This window comes from Diabrotica undecimpunctata, chromosome 1 (assembly GCF_040954645.1).
Source record: "Diabrotica undecimpunctata isolate CICGRU chromosome 1, icDiaUnde3, whole genome shotgun sequence".
Taxonomy (NCBI): Eukaryota; Metazoa; Arthropoda; class Insecta; order Coleoptera; family Chrysomelidae; genus Diabrotica; species Diabrotica undecimpunctata.
This window is the reverse complement of record NC_092803.1, coordinates 2,040,693-2,058,298: the sequence shown is the minus strand read 5'-3', so window position 1 is coordinate 2,058,298 and position 17,606 is coordinate 2,040,693. Positions and strand designations below refer to the sequence as shown.

At 32.9% G+C, this 17,606-nt stretch overlaps 1 protein-coding gene across 3 annotated transcripts; it reads right to left on the bottom strand.

Annotated features, from left to right (window-relative positions):
* Window positions 1-7,462: 7,462 nt before the first annotated feature.
* LOC140443573 (uncharacterized) lies at window positions 7,463-17,528 on the bottom strand. 3 transcript variants are annotated; one of them, XM_072534920.1, is made up of 4 exons: window positions 17,197-17,323; window positions 16,949-17,113; window positions 16,769-16,894; window positions 7,463-9,139 (listed from the first exon to the last, which is right to left on the bottom strand). In XM_072534920.1, the coding sequence occupies exons 1-4, from the start codon at window positions 17,291-17,293 to the stop codon at window positions 7,812-7,814; spliced, it is 1,716 nt and encodes a 571-aa protein (XP_072391021.1). In that variant the 5' UTR covers window positions 17,294-17,323; the 3' UTR covers window positions 7,463-7,811. The 3 variants fall into 3 exon arrangements, with proteins under 3 accessions (XP_072391021.1, XP_072391027.1, XP_072391011.1); XM_072534926.1 differs by having other exon boundaries at window positions 16,949-17,166; window positions 17,197-17,313; XM_072534910.1 differs by having other exon boundaries at window positions 7,467-9,139; window positions 17,167-17,528.
* Between the last annotated feature and the right edge of the window lie 78 nt (window positions 17,529-17,606).

Below are 17,606 nucleotides of genomic sequence, written 5' to 3'. Positions count from 1 at the left end.
AAAGATTGTAAAAGCACCAGGAAGCGATGAAGTAGCACCAGAAATGATGAAATATATAGGAGTAGAAGCAAAAGAAAAATTGTTATACATATATAACCTAATATGGAAGAGAAAAGTAATACCCAGAGAATGGACAAATGCAGTAATTATACCTATATACAAGAAAGGAAACACAAGAGACTGTAAGAACTATAGAGGTATACCACTACTATGTGTAGCAGCAAAAGTATACGAAACCATAATAGAAAGGAAAATCAAAAAAGAAATAGAACATAAATTAGAGGACATACAAAGTGGATTCAGAAAAGGACACAACACACAAGACCATATATTCACCATGCAACAAGTAATAGAAAAAGCCTTAGAAATATATCTGAGCTTTATAGACATGGAAAAAGCGTTCGAAAAAGTCAAAAGAAAAGATATATGGGAAAGCTTAAAGAAGAAACAAGTAAGTCAAGAACTGATAGAAGCAACAAAGAGTATATACATGAAAACAACAAATACAGTAAAAATGTTAAATATACAGTCAGAACCATTTGAAACAACTCAGGGAGTTAGAAAAGGGGGAAGTCTCAGCCCAGCGCTATTCATAAATGTAATAGATGAGATAGTGAAAGAATGTAAAATAGTCAAGAAATACTGCATCGGTTGGAACAGAATGCAAATGATAAACGCTGAGATGTGTATATTTGCAGACGACATAATATTAATTGCGGAAACAGCAGAAAAACTGAAATACAACATGGAGAAATGGAACCTAGAAGCAAGGAAATACAACTTAAACGCAAACGAAGACAAGACTCAGATAATAAAAATATTAAGGAAACAAGGAACGGAAGATCAAATAGAAGTAATGACAGACCAACAAAAAATAATACAGACAAATTCATACAAATACTTATGAACAGTAATCAACAACAAAGGAGACACCGAGGACGATCTCATTAACAACAGAATGAAAAACACAGGAAAATTATTCCAAGCACTAAATAGAGGATTCCTTAATAACAAAGAAATATCAACAAAGATCAAGATGACAATATACAAAACAATATATAGACCTACAGTGACATATGGAGCATAAAATTGGATATTAAACAAAAGACATCAGAGCAGAATCCAGGCAGCAGAGATGAAATACCTCAGAAGAACGATCGTAGTAAAAAGAACTGATATAATCAGAAATGAAGAAATAACAGTAAGACTCAAAATCAAACCGATACTCGACTCGATCAAGGAGAAAAAATTGGCATGGTTCGGACATCTAACCCGGATGGACAATAATAGACAAGTAAAAAGCGTGTGGGACGCCAAACCAATAGGGAAGAACAGAAGAGAAACTCATTAAAGAATGGAACAGTGACATCTCGCAGATACTGCAGAGTAAGGGTAAGACTAGGCAGGAAGCAACACAGATGGCATCCAACAGGAAGGAATGGAGAAAGTTCGTTAAGAGCTAGGACACTTCAGAAGATTGTCAAATATTGTAATTTAATGAATTGTATTATAAACGGCCCAACACCGTAAAGTAAAGTATGTGACACACTCCAAACGATCTTTTTGAGAAAATGTCTTGCAACAGGTTTCACGTTTATAAAGGCCTTCTCTAGTATGAACTTTTGTAAGGTTTTTCTCCATTTCGCAGTCTCAAATGCTTTTTCAAACTTCCCGCTTCACTAAATTGCATAAAACAAATTTTACACTTGTAACGTTTTTCTTCAGTGTGCATCCTTAAATGTTTTTTCAAATGATCTACTTCAGTAAATTGCTTAAAACAAACTTCACACTTAAAGGTTTTCTCCAGTGTGCAGTCTCAAATGCTTTTTTAAACTTCCCGCTTCACTAAAATGCTTAAAACAAAATTCGCACCGGTAAGGCTTTTCTCCAGTGTGCACTCTTAAATGTTTTTTCAAATTATGTGCTACACTAAATTGCTTAAAACAAACTTCACACTTATAAGGTTTTTCTCCAGTATGAACTCTCATATGTGTTTTCATATTACTTAAATGAGTAAATTTCTTAAAACAAATTTCACACTTGTAAAGTTTTTCTTCCGTATGCGATTTCTTATGTTGTTTCATATTCCACTGTTGAGAAAACTGCTTAAAACAAATTTCACATGTGTAAGGTTTTTCTCCAGTATGTGATCTCAAATGCTTTTTCAAATCTCCTGCTTTAATAAAATGCTTAAAACAAATTTCACACTTGTAAGGTTTTTTTTCAGTGTGAATTTTGATATGTTGATTTAAAAAGTTTTCACTAGCAAATTGCTTTAAACAAATTTCACATTTGTATGTGGCACACTCCAAACGGTCTTTTTGAGAAAATTGCTTGCAACATATTTCACCTTGATAAAGTCCTTCTGTATTTAAATCTTTTGTATGATCATTTTTGTAAGAACAATTTTTAGAACAAATTGAATTTTTGAATGTTTTTTCTCCATATTGTGGACTTATTTGTTGTTTTTTGGTGCATGAAGGTTTAAGTGATGTGTTCATGATTTCTATTCCATTCTTCTTGGAAAACCCTAAAATGAAAACAAAACTTTATAATAATTAATGCTGGAATAAACAAAACGAAATCATAATAAACTGACTACTGAACTGACTGACTAATAAACTAAACACCAGTGGTGCAGAAATAGATAAAGATAATAATTTTTTTTAAGAAAAGGAACCAATCACTGTCAACAATATATAATAGATAATTGCCAATATACAAGAAAAATAATTATGTCTCAGTCATTTACATAAAACTAGATAAGAATTTCTCAACAAGAGAATAAGAAGATCGTAAATGGATGAATCAACAACATGTTTTCTTGTGGCAACTGAGTGAAGTACTAGTGAAGCCATTCATTGAAGATCGCGCTAGGAATTCCCTAGTGATGTTTCATTTCAACACAAAACTCGCTATCGAGAGCATTGTCGGTCTACAGTTTACCCGTTCTGAGGTTACTGCTGTGCAAAACCAGCCATGTGACAGTACTTGTTCGTGTCACTTCTGCTATAGAGACGGTAAAACAACACAGGAACACACGAAATAGTTGTGCACTGTGCGAAAAACCCGTAACATTGTATTTCAACTGTAATATGTATCGATTGCATACGGTAAAGTTCAATAAAGGTTTGCAATGCACGAAAATTATATTTGTTGTTTATTTATTCTTCTTAAGGTACTTGAAACCATTCTCTTTCGGCTGTTGCTCGAAATAATTCTTCTACTGTCTACTAATTTATAAACTACCATTACATAAATAAAATATTAATCAATGTTGTTAATTAACTTCTGAGAGAAAACATAATTTTACATCATTATGTAAAAAGAGTTCAAAGAGGCATGTCTAGAAGAAAAAAATCGATATTTCAATTTTTCATGAAATTATAATATGTAAAAGTATGGTGCAGTGGATACCCGGATACCTCTTGTTGTGCACATAAGGGTTAATTAAAACAAATTTCATATGTTCATCATTTAAGGTTTTTTTCTGTGTGCACTTTTTTTTAAATTAGAAGTTGTTTTTTCAGTGTGAAATCTCATGTTGTTTGATATCACCTAGTTGCGTAAACTGCTTAAAACAAATTTCACACTTGTAAGGCTTTTCTTCAGTGTGCATTCTCAAGTGTATTTTCAAACCACTTTTTGTAGTAAATTGCTTTAAACAAATTTCACACTCATAAGGTTTTTCTCCACTGTGTGTTTGTAAGTGTACTTTTAAATTATTCATCATCATCATCATACAGCCCCATTTTCACATCCATTGTTGGATATAGGCCTCCTCCAAACGTCTCCAGTTCTCTCTATCTCTAGCTGCTGCAATCCAGTTTGTTTCTATTCTCCTTAGGTCGTCGGTCCATCGGGTGGGTGGTCTGCCTCGACTTCGCTTGTCGGCTCTTGGTCTCCACTCCAATAATCTCTTCGTCCATCTTCCGTCTTCCATTCTAGCGACATGTCCAGCCCACTTCCACTTTTGTTTATTGATTCGCAGTATAATATCGTCTACGCCAGTTCGTCGGCGTATCTCCTCATTTCTCACGCGATCTTTCAAGGTCAGGCCCAGCATTGATCTCTCCATTCGCCTTTGTGTTACCCTCAGTTTTTCGGCAGTAGCTTTCGTTAAAGTTAGGGTCTCTGCTCCGTAGGTCAAGACTGGTAAGATGCATTGGTTAAATGCCTTCCTTTTCAGGTGAATTGGGGTATTTGTTTTAAAAATGTCTCTCATCCTTCCATATGCCGCCCATCCCAACGTGATTCGTCTATTTAGCTCGCAGGTTTGGTTGTCTCTGGTTATTCTGATTTCATGACCCAAGTATGTGTATTTATCGATTAATTCTACCTTGTAGTTATTGATCTGTATCTCTTCGCTGGGAACCATATTGGTCATCATTTTGGTTTTCTCGAAATTTATCTCCAGCCCAGTTTCTTGTAGTATGTAATTCAGTTCTTGGAGCATGTCTTTGATCTCTCCCAGATTATCTGACAGAAGCACGATATCGTCCGCAAAACGTAGATGGTTTAATCTTTCTCCATCGATGGATATTCCTTTCTGTTGCCATGTTAGTCTTTTAAATGCATACTCAAGAACGGTAATGAACAGCTTTGGTGACATGGTATCACCTTGCCTGACTCCCCTTTTTATCTTTATTTTATTAGTTGCTGAATGTAGACTTATGGTTGTTGTGGCATTTTCATATATATTTTTAACTATATTACAATATCTGTGGTCGACCCTGCAATCTTGTAGTGCTCTTAAGATGGACGGTAATTCCACTGTATCAAACGCCTTTTTAAAGTCTACAAATATTAATGCCAAGGGACGGTTATATTCGTTAGTTTTTTCTATCAGGGTTTTTAGGCACTGCAGGTGATCGTTTGTGCCGTAATTAGGGCGGAAACCGGCTTGTTCCCGAGGTTGGTAAAAATCCGGCTTTGTCTCTAATCTGTTCGTTATTATTCGGGTGTATAATTTATAAAGATGGTTAAGGAGACTGATTGGTCTGTATCTTTCCAGGTCTGCTATATCTCCCTTCTTGTGTAAGAGTACAGTTATTGAATTATTCCACTTTGTTGGGATATTTTGATTCCATAGGCATAGATTAAAGAGCTTTTGAATTTTGGTTATCAGTACTGAGCCTCCTATCTTTATCGCTTCCGTGACGACACCGTCCTCCCCCGGAGCTTTGTTATTCTTCATCTTTTTTAGAGCCTTGTAAATTTCGTCCAAGGAGATTTCTGGGATATCTTCGGAACCCTGATTTTGAACCTTCCTCTGCTGATATTCAACTATATCTAGAGTCGATTGGTTGCTATATAATGTCTCATAGAATGATTCCACAATTTGTAACAAATGTTTTCTGTTTGATGTGATGTTGCCATTTCTATCCTTGAGTTTGACTATTTGTTTATTTCCATTTGTGAGTTTGCGTCTCATTATTTTCATACTCTTATTTTCCTCAATAGTTTTGATGATTTTCTCATCTTTGTATTTTCTTAGGTCTTTTCTGATTTCTCTTGATACTTCCTTGTTCATTTTATTTATATCGTCGTTACTAGAGTTTTCTTCGCTTCTCAGTATTCTTCTTTTTTCCATTTTTTTCTGTGTTTCCAGACTAATTTTTTCTTCCTTCGCGCTTTTTGGGCAGCATTTCTTTTGAGCTTCTGTTATTGCTTCTACTATTATGCCATTTAGGATGTTAATATCATTTGTTGATGATTTTTCTTGAAGGAATTTACCGATATGATCTTCAAAATTTTGTTCGTTTTTTGGATGTGTCCATATGTTTATTTGCTTCTTTTTTATCATATTGTGTCGTTCATAGTTGGTATTTAACCCATTCGCTGCCATGTTCAAAATCTGGAACAATTGTTAGTTTCGCTGCTGGTTACAAGATGTAACTGTTGGTCTTAAATCTGATAAACTATTTGTGTTCGGTAGTGTCAAAAGAACACGTGCATACTGAATTTACCCACTGGTTTCGTGTAAGTGGCTTTTGTTGTTTGATTCATATCAAAATTTCAAGGAAGGTGCAATTGCATAACCTCTAGCTTGATTATAGCTATCTTCTGTTGTGAAATATAGCGATCGGGGTAAATTTTAGTAATAATATACGCTTATACAATATATCTGTGTCGTTTTAATGCTTAACCTTAAATTGAATATACCGAGTAACCTCTAGTTTTTGTACGTTTCAAAAATGGAACTTGGCTGTATATGTTGCTAATTGAGGTTTTCCTTTTTAGTTTTGAATTATGGATGTGAAAACATTTTATGTAAAGAACACGAGTTGTTCAGCTGATACTCTGAACAATCTAATCGATGACCTACATGAGAAGCAGTTTGATTCTGAAAACATATACATTTATCTTCCAGCGGAAGATTCTGATGGAGATTTTGAATCATCGGATGATGTGAATTTCAATGATTTTTCTAATAAGGTTTTATCAGAGATACTGAACACCCAGCTAAAGCAACTCTTATTTTACAATGTTAGACAAAAGAGGCTGAAGATATGTTCTCGACGAGCAATGATGAACTTCAATGAATAAGGCTCAATCAAATAGACAAAACGAGTAACAAAGAGGTGACTTGTCCCAAGATAAACATCGAGAAAATATCTCACTTCCAAATCCAAATATTGCTCACTGTGAAAGTGGAATCGATTTCTTTACACTTTTTTGATGTGAGAATGTCTTTGAATGCATAAAAGACGAGACTATAAAGTATGTCCGACACAAAACACATCATTTTAGGTTACGATTGAAGAACTCAAATTATTCTTTGTAGTTCTACTGATTTACGGTTATTCTCAAAGGACCAGAAAAGATATGTACTGGAGTTTGGATTTGGATCTCAGAAACGAAGCAATCGCCAGCGCAATGTCGAGAAATAGGTTTTAAGAAATTTTGCAAAATTTACATTTTTCAGATAACACTCAGCTACAAAAAAATGATAAATTTGCTAAAATAAGACCACTCATGGAACCTTTAAATAATTTATTTAAAAAATATGTGCCGGTTGGTGAAACCATATCACTATCTGTTGATGAATCCGTGGTACCTTACTACAGCCAGTATAGCTGTAAACAGCGTATTCAAAAAACCTATTAGATATGGGTTTAAATTTTTGTCTGAGAATGTATCAAATACGGTTTGGATGTGGATTGTACATTTGGATGCGTTATTTGTAAAATTAATGTATATCCTATTAATCGTTTCAAATGTTTTGATGAAAAAAATATATAGACCCTCTCAAAATGTTAACATTTTTTTATCAATAAATGTTTAAGTTTAAATTGACGTTGATGTTTTTTTATATACTTACGGCCATGTTCCAAAATTGGAACAAAAAATTTTTTAGACACAGGGCTATTGTGAAAAGTTTTAGAATTTTTTAAATATTTTTCTATAAGTTCAGAACACAAAATTGACCTGCAGGTGCTATAAAATTTAAAAAGCGAAGTTTGGCAGCGAATGGGTTAACACAATGGTGGCTCTCACCATACGATGGTCGCTTGATTTCGCAAATTTTTAAATTATTAGTTTTAGTAAATTGCTTAAAATAAATTTCACACTGGTAAGGATTTTCTCCAGTGTGTACTCTCAAATGTGTTTTCAAAGAACCTGCTCCACTGAACTGTTAAACAAATTTTACACTTTCTTTTTTTTCTGATTTTGCTTAAAACAAATTTCATGTTGATAAAGTTCTTCTCTAGTTAAAACTTTTGTAAGGTTTTTCTCCATTTTGCAGTCTCAAATGATTTTTCAAACTTACTGCTTCACTAAATTGATTAAAACAAATTTCACTCTTTCTAAGGTTTTTCTACAGTGTGTAGTCTTAAATGCCTTTTTAGATTTCCCACTTCACTCAATTGTTTAAAACAAATTTCGCACTGGTAAGGCTTTTCTCCAGTATGCACTTTTAAATGTTTTTTCAAATTAGGTGCTACACTAAATTGCCTGAAACAAATTTCACACTGGTAAGGTTTTTCTTTACTGTGTGTTCGTAAGTGTTCTTTTAAATTATTAGTTTTAGTAAATAGCTTAAAACAAATTTCACACTGGTAAGGTTTTTCTCCAGTATGCACCTTCAAATGCTGTTTCAAACTACTCTTTTCACCAAACTGCTTAAAACAAATTTCACACTTATAAGGCTTTTCGCCAGTGTGTATCCTCAAATGCCTTTTTAAATGTCCATCTTGACTAAATTGTTTAAAACAAATTTCGCACTGGTAAGGCTTTTCTCCAGTATGCACTCTTAAATGCTTTTTCAAACTATGTGCTACACTAAATTGCCTGAAACAAATTTCACACTGGTAAGATTTTTCTTTACTGTGTGTTCTCAAGTGTATTTTTAAATTATTAGTTTTAGTAAATGGCTTTAAACAAATTTCACACTCATAAGGTTTTTCTCCACTGTGTGTTCGTAAGTGTTCTTTTAAATTATTAGTTTTAGTAAATAGCTTAAAACAAATTTCACACTGGTAAGGTTTTTCTCCAGTATGCACCTTCAAATGCTGTTTCAAACTACTCTTTTCACCAAACTGCTTAAAACAAATTTCACACTTATAAGGCTTTTCGCCAGTGTGTATCCTCAAATGCCTTTTTAAATGTCCATCTTGACTAAATTGTTTAAAACAAATTTCGCACTGGTAAGGCTTTTCTCCAGTATGCACTCTTAAATGCTTTTTCAAACTATGTGCTACACTAAATTGCCTGAAACAAATTTCACACTGGTAAGATTTTTCTTTACTGTGTGTTCTCAAGTGTATTTTTAAATTATTAGTTTTAGTAAATGGCTTTAAACAAATTTCACACTTGTAAAGTGTTCCTTCAGTGTGAATTTTCATGTGTTGATTTAAAAACTTTTTACTAACAAACTGCTTAAAACAAATTTCACATTTGTAGGTGACACACTCTAAACAATCTTTTTGAGAAAATTGCTTGCAACATATTTCATGTTGATTAAGTCCTTTTCTAGACAGAATATTTGTAGAATTATCTTTGTAAGAACAATTTTTAAAACAAATTGCATTTTTTAATGTTTTTTCTCCATATTGTGGACTTATAAGTTGTTTTTTGTTGCATGAAGGTTCAGGTGATGTGTTCATGATTGCCATTCCATTCTTCTTGGAAAACCCTAAAATGAAAACAAAACTTGATAATATTTAATGTTGGAATAAAGAAAATGAAATCATAAAATACCAGGTGCTGAAATAGAGAAATATATTTTTTTAAGAAAAGGAACCAATGTCTGTCAACAATATATAATTGATAATTGCCAATATACAAGGAAAATAATTGTGCCCCAGTCATATAGAAATGTAGCCATAAGCTCCCTTACTATTAAGAATCAGCAGATTCCGATATCCGACGTTATAAATAGGAAGAAATCAATATTTTTATTATTATTGTAATTATTATGTTTCAATAGTCAAGTTTAAATCATTAAATGTAGTAGTTTGTAGTATTTCTCAAAATTGTAACTTTTATTTTCGAAATAAAGATTTTTTTTTGGGAATATCGACGTTGAAGAAACATTTCTGGCGCTGCGAACCACAGGATATTTCATACAGAAACATAGCCGTTTCCTGGTCTACATTAGTTTAATGAAATCCTGAAGAACCTGGTAAAAGAGAAAAATGTATTGGAAATCAAACACGATTATCCTTGCGTAAGTTTTTCCTTTCTTTACCATTGTTTATGAGCATTTATTATTTTAATTGAATTCTTAAACATTTACATTGAATTTATTATTTATTGTTTATTGAATTTGTATTATTTATAACATTTTACTTCAACGAATTTTGTATATATATTTGCATTTATATTTTTACATGTTTGCATACATTTTATGAGTACATTGAATGATATTTCCCAAAATAGTATCGAAAATTTAAGTTTACTATTCGACAATTTAAATTTAAAAATAAAAAGAAATCTACAAACCCCTAAATCTAAATAAACCCCTCTCTCCACCTTTATCAAAGCAGTAGATAATTTAATAGTTTTCTTAGGCACCCAAGATTTAAATCCGTCCCAAGAATTTATCTTAAATTCCCATATCGTATCTCGAATTAAAGGAGAACCTAGAAATTTCTTAAACTATTCTAATAAAACCAATTGGACAGAAATTCGTCCAGCGTTATTAACTAAATACGGAGACAGACGTTACGAAGACATATTAGTAACACAACTATCCACCATCGTCCAAAAACATAGTGAATCCTACGACAATTATCATCAGAGAATAACTACAAATCTGAACGATTTACTCCAACACATCACCCTAAACGATAATCCCGCGACAGTCACTTTTAAAACTCCATACTTTAAAAACATTGCCCTCAAAACTTTCTGTACCGGAATCAACGAGCCTTATTGCGAATACTTATCGCATTTTGAATTAAATTCCCTAGAAGAAGCCCTTCAAAAGTGTATTGCCTACGATAACCACAAAAATCAATAACAATACATGAACTTCCTCAAGAGTCAACAAAACAAAAAGGCCCCACTCAAAAATAAACCCTATCAATCTTCGAGTAATCAAAGATCCACAAACTTCCAACCCACACACTCAAACTTCCAACCCATGCATTCAAATTATGTGAGACCTTCAACTCACAACACAGAGCCCAATTTTAACTTCACTCCACAACAGAACTATAATTTTCCTCCAAGACAAAATTTCAGTTCTCACGAACAAAATCAATCCTTCCAACGAAACAATGTTCCGAAAAACAACCAACAAAGATTAAATAAATATAAAGCTCCTCGACCCCAACCAAATTTTGCTACTCCAATGAGCGGTGTTCAAACTACCACAACCAGAAACCATCAGCCCATGACAATTACAACTAATAGAAGCCACAATTTTCACATAGACTCAAATGATACCCAATATTTCGAAAATGATTTCGAAAATTACGAATCCGAACAAGAGCCCGATTTGCATGATGAAAATCATCAGGATTTTCAAGCCATCCCGTTAGACGATCATCCACCCCCTGTTTAAACCTACATAATATCGAAAGTTCCCCTGGGTTACCCTGCTTCGTTACACCCAAAACACATCTACGCGTTTTAATCGATACCGGCGGTTCCCATTCAATTTTAAATCCGCGAGCTCTCAAACTATTTGATAAAAATCATATTTATCGAAAACCTTTTTCGCTAACGTCAATGAAAATTACTTCCAAGCACGACTTAAATATTAAGACGCCACTATTCCTAGAATATGGAATTCCACAAACATTCGACTTAAAAACTGCCGACTTTAGTCAGCACTTTGATATCCTCCTTGGAACTTACGATCTGAAAAGATTCCACGCCAGAATTAGCTACGCAACTCATATTTTAACCTTTGAGAATCCTCATGTTAGCATTCCATTTGAAACTTTATACCAAAAAATTCGAGTAAGCGTTCATAATGGTGAAGTTTTATTGCGCGAAAGACACTTTCAAGGTATCAAAATTCCCCATTCTATTCACGTTGCAAAAAACGGTTTTATACACACTATCGACTTACCTATGCCTATGAAATTTAATAAGAGAATTGAAGTTGAGAACTTCTGTAATTATAATATAGTAAAAATTCCGACGACGCATTTTAATGAAAATAAAATCCGTACTTCGCACTTAAATAACGAAGAAAAGTATAAAATTATAAATCTTTGCAAGAAATATAAAGATGTATTTTACGATGAAAACAAAAATTTAACTTTCACGTCAGCTGTTAGACACGAAATTAAAACGAAGGATGAAAATCCGATTTATGTAAAGGGATTTCGGCATCCCAAAGCAATGCAGGAAGAAATAAAAAAACAAATAAATAATTTATTAGATAATAAGATAATTCGACCGTCAATTTCACCGTACTCAGCTCCAGTTTGGATAGTACCAAAAAAAGCTGATGCCTCAGGTCAGAAACAATTTAGATTAGTAATTGATTACAGGAAGCTCAATGATCATACTGAAAGTGATCGCTACCCACTTCCTCAGATAGATGAGATACTGGATAACTTAGGAAAAGCCAGTTATTTCACAACATTAGATTTAGCTCAAGGTTACCATCAGATTGAAGTTCATCCGGATTCTATTCGGAAAACAGCCTTTTCAGTTCCGCATGGTCACTTTGAATTTTTACGTATGCCCTTTGGTTTAAAGAATAGCCCAGCATCATTCGAAAGGTTAATGGACAATATTCTTAGGCGCTTTATTCATAAGTTTTGCTTCGTCTACATGGACGATGTCATTATTTTTTCCAAGTCACTGCAAGAACACTTAGTTCATATTGCGACTATTTTTGACACTTTTAGGAAAAATAATTTAAAAATTCAGTTAGACAAATCCGAGTTTCTCACGAAAGAAGTTTCTTTCTTAGGTCACGTAGTGACAACCGAAGGAATCAAACCTAACCCAGCAAAAATCGAAGCTATACAAAAATATCCTCTACCAAAAACAGTAAAAGAAATTAAATCATTTCTTGGTTTACTCGGTTACTACCGAAGATTCATACCCAACTTTGCAAAAATAACATCCCCATTTTCGAGATGTACTCGAAAAGGAGCAACTATTGACCCTACCAATCCAAATTATTTAGAATGTTTCGCAAAAAGCAAACAATTGTTAACTAATTCCCCAGTTTTACAATACCCAGACTTCGAAAAGCCTTTTGTACTGACTACAGACGCTTCTAATATAGCTATAGGATCAGTATTATCTCAAAATAATCACCCTATTGCCTACTATTCTCGAACTCTAAATTCCGCAGAACAAAACTACTCCACTATTGAAAAAGAACTTTTAGCCATACTAGATTCTTGTAAACACTTCCGTATGTATTTATACAACCAAAAATTCACTGTAGAAACAGATCACAATCCTCTCGTATGGATCTACAAAATTAAAGACCCCACTTCTAGATTAGCCCGATGGAGACTTAAACTAGAAGAATATGATTTTGAAGTTAAATATAAAAAAGGCAAAGACATCAAGTTGCTGATGCTCTTAGCCGAGTCCAAATAAATGCCCTAAGCTCAAGTTCAGAATGTGCTGAACCACCGAGTTCAGAATGTGCTGAACCACCCGACAATTTCGACATAGACGATTTCCTTGCCGATTTTGACAACTTACAAAACAGTACTAACACACAACATACATCAGTTGAGAACCCTATCACTGGAATAGAGATTTCACCTGAACCAATTAATTTATCCTCAAACCAAATTATTTTTAAACCAGAGTCAAATAATTTTGAAATTAAATACAAAAGAATTTTTAACAAACACCGTTACACTGTCACTTTGACAAATAATTGGAAAACAGAAATAGCAAATACCTTCCAAAATATCCTTAGACCAAATCAAAAATTTGCAATAACAATCCCTCACGAATTTAGACCTTTTATCTGTAACTATTTTAAAGAAAAAATAAATTCCACAGTCAAAGCGATATTTTGCAATATACTACTTCAGGACATAGAAGAAGAAAACCAACAAATAGAATGCATAAAGAAATATCACGTAGAAAATCACAACGGAATAATTGAAACCTACAAACATTTAAAACAAAAATTTTATTGGCCCTCAACGCAGACAACTATTTCTAATTTTATCAATAAATGCGAAATTTGCCTAAAAAATAAATACGAACGACGTCCTTATAAACTTCCCCAATTAGGACCGTTGTTAGGTCAAAAACCTTTTGATATATTACATATCGATCTATTCCACTGCAATAAAAACCTGTATCTCACAATAATAGATTCTTTTTCCAAATACGGTCAATGCTATAAGCTCACCGACAAAACTTCCATTTTCATACTAAATAAATTAAGACACTACTTTTCGCACCACAATTATCCAAAAAAGATTGTATGCGACAGCGGCACCGAATTTAATTCCGCAGTCATTAAAGAATTCCTAAATATCCACAAAATCGAAATACATTTTACAACAGTAAACAATTCTTCCTCAAACTCTCCAGTAGAGCGCTTTCATTCAACTCTTATTGAAAAACTTAGGACCTTACAAGCCCAAAATCCAAATGATTCGTTAGATGACATTCTAACACACGCCATTCTTATTTACAACCAATCAATCCACAGTTCCACAGATTATTCCCCTTTCTCAATTCTGTACGGACCCTATGCAGAAGAAATACATTTCGACTTTGATCTTCCGATATACGAAACATATAATCAAAGACATAAAGAAGAACTCCAACCCTTTATTGCAGAACTATATAATAAACAAAAACAAAAAAGACAACAACTTTTAGATGGACAAAACGAAAATGCCGAAGATATTCCGGAAATAGACCTTACAAAATCCCTATATGTTTCTAAGAAAAAACATAAGTCCAAATTACAAGCCTCTTTCTCCACTATTCATCCAGAAACACAAGACAAAACAAAAATAATCGGTAAAACAGATAAACAAAATTTAACAAGCACTCACCTTAAATATGTAAAATGAATATGAAAACATATAGACAAACCTACTCAAGGCCCAAATTTTTCACAGGACAATCCTCGCCCTGGTCCATCCACTGAGTATTCAGAAGATTCTGAATAACGATTCAAATCCAGACGACTCTGACATAGACTTGTTAAAATCACACATAATCTCTTTAGAAAATAAACAAAACGAAATCATAAAAAATTTAATAACCAAATATCTTATGGAAACTCTTTTAACACGAGATTCGATAAACTTTTAGAAAAACTAAATTCTGATAATTCAATTCTCATATCTGCACTCAACAAATTATCAGCTGATTTTGACAGCTATATCATTCTACACAATGAGATAATAAATCTCCAAAATATAAACGAATTTCTAATGAAACTTATAAGAACCATTACTTTATCTGAACTTAATATCTCTAATATAGAATTATTCACTTTAAAGGAAATAATAGACCTTAAAGAGAACCTTCTCAAAATTTATCCCAGAAATTCAATTCCCAATAGTAATGAACACCCTTATGAACTTATAGAGTCAACAAAAACTTTAGTTTGTGTAACTTCAAATACAATGCTCATAATAATTAAAATCCCTATACTCCATGAAATTCCTTACACTACCTATAAAATCTATCCCATTCCAAACAAAGATCATGTTATGATTCTGCCACCTGCAAGCTACTATACAAATAATAAATGGTTCGGCACTTGTATAGGACAAGGCGATAACATAGTTTGTTCCAACTATGTACAATCCAAATGTAACATACCCAATGTAGATAATTGCACAAAAACATTAATCACAGAGAACTTTTTCCAAGAAACCAGCAAAGTCATATTGCTAGGAATAGTTCACCCAATGAGAATCCAGCAGATAGAAATTAATTCAACCAGCCTCTTGACGACAGATGTACCAATAATGATTGAAGGTATCCAATTTAATAAAAAGACGTCTCAAGACATTTCCATTCCAAAAATTGTTCCAATAAAATTAATACCAAACCATGAGATGAAAATTGAAAAATTAACAATCCCAGAGATGGCCAAATTCAACCAATAGATACCATAGAAGTACTACCCCGATAATCAATAGGACTGAGCACCACTTCTGTTATAATATTTTTAACTATTTTAGCTTTCCTAATAATCTTCCTAATTAGGAAAAGAAAACGAATTTCCAAAATCCTATTTGGAGAAAAATTGCATCCTGCCCAGATCCAGATACTAGACGAGCTGATAGCCGAAGTAACCAAAACTTCGAGGACGAAGTCTCAACCAATGGAGGGAGGAGAAATGTAGCCATAAGCTCCCTTACTATTAAGAATCAGCAGATTCCGATATCCGACGTTATAAATAGGAAGAAATCAATATTTTTATTATTATTGTAATTATTATGTTTCAATAGTCAAGTTTAAATCATTAAATGTAGTAGTTTGTAGTATTTCTCAAAATTGTAACTTTTATTTTCGAAATAAAGATTTTTTTGGGAAACTCAACATTGAAGAAACATTTCTATATACATAAAAACAGACGACAATTTCTCATAAATGGTAGAACTGGCACACAACATAGTTGTGTGTAAGTGACTATAAATGTATGGTTAACTATATATCAGAACAAAATAAATATGGAATTATGCATTCACACACTGACTACAAATTCAGCAAATTGTTACTGGTTTTGAGCTATCCTTAAAGTGACTGTCAATTTTAAAATGTCGATAATTTACTTTTTAAATATTAAAATAATTTAAATTCTGGTAATTTTATTGGACAAAGACTAGAGAACATTCTGGATGAAGATAACTACAAATGATGCATGACAGAACAAAGTATTGGTGTTTGACAGTGTTGAAATTTACGTTAAAAATGAAACATGCAATCAATAGCAATAAAATATATAGAAATTAAAAGTTTAGAATTATAAAAAAAGAAAAAATAAACAGTTAATAGTAAAATTTCGGTATAAATAATAAAATTAAAAAGACATCTTTTGCAATCTGGCAACTGGTGGTTTGAGGATTGCTTAAAACAATTTCTGATAATTAACTGCAATTAATATCCAAAGAAACCAATATTTATTCCTTTCTGTTTTATATAAAATAAAAATTGCAGAATCCATAAAATAATACATGATGAATATACTGTTTCTCTGTGTATATTTGAGGCATACATCAACACAGGCAAAGTATTATATATTATATACAGGTATTATAAGGACATGGCAACACCATCAATGCCAGAACATTCTCTAGACTTTGTCCATTTTATTATTTATAAGAATCCATTGATATTCTCTCACCTGAGTTATCTTCATCTCTTTCATTCTTGAAGTCTCCAAGGTGTAGGGATATATTTAGATGATTCTCTATATATCCTTGGTCATCTTCAGCCAATTCTTTCTTAATTTCAGCTTCCACTTCCATTGCTAATAGATACTAATTAAATCAGATTGTTCACTAATTTTTATCACCTGTCTTACCTGACGTATCTTCTGATTCATTCTTCAAACCTCCAATACCTGTTGATGTGGATAAGGGACTCCTTACATATATCTCATTATATTCAACAAAATCCTCCTTAATTTCACCTTTTTGGTCATCTTCAGCAAATTCTTTCTTAATTACTTCAGCTTTCACTTCCATTGCTAATAAATACAATTAAATCATCTTGTTCACTAATATTTATCACCTGTCTTACCTGATATATCTTCTGGCTCATTCTTCATACCTCCAATATCGGTTGATGTGGATAACCTACTCTCTACTATATTTCTTTCGTTAACCACGAAAACAAAATCTTCCCTAATTTCAACTTTAAATTCCATAGCTAACAAATAAACAATAAATTCAGCAATGAAGGCTAAATAATGAATTTTAGGGCAATGGACATAACCTTGGCATAGAATTATATCAAAGAATATAGACGAATATAGAATTTGATAGAAGCGTCTAAATACAGTGAAATGAAATTTCAACCACTTTCTTCTTGAAGTTGAAATTATTTTCGATAAATCGAAAATTAGTGACGTCGTTTGGTTAGTTCAGCTGAAATCCACAAGGTTCGCAAAGTCGCATTTCGTTTCGACTCGACCTCGACGTCGCCATATTAATTTCGACATGTTTGGTGTGGAGGTGGTC

Excerpts from the sequence above, each read along its gene's own strand:
- LOC140443573 (XM_072534910.1), bottom strand. The coding sequence starts at position 17,293 with ATGGAATTTAAAGTTGAAATTAGGGAAGATTTTGTTTTCGTGGTTAAC. Across the intron at positions 16,895-16,948 it reads TGAATCAGAAGATACGTCAG|CAATGGAAGTGGAAGCTGAA; the intron begins GTAAGACAGGTG and ends AGTATCTATTAG. Across the intron at positions 9,140-16,768 it reads AAGAGATGAAGATAACTCAG|GGTTTTCCAAGAAGAATGGA; the intron begins GTGAGAGAATAT and ends TTTTCATTTTAG.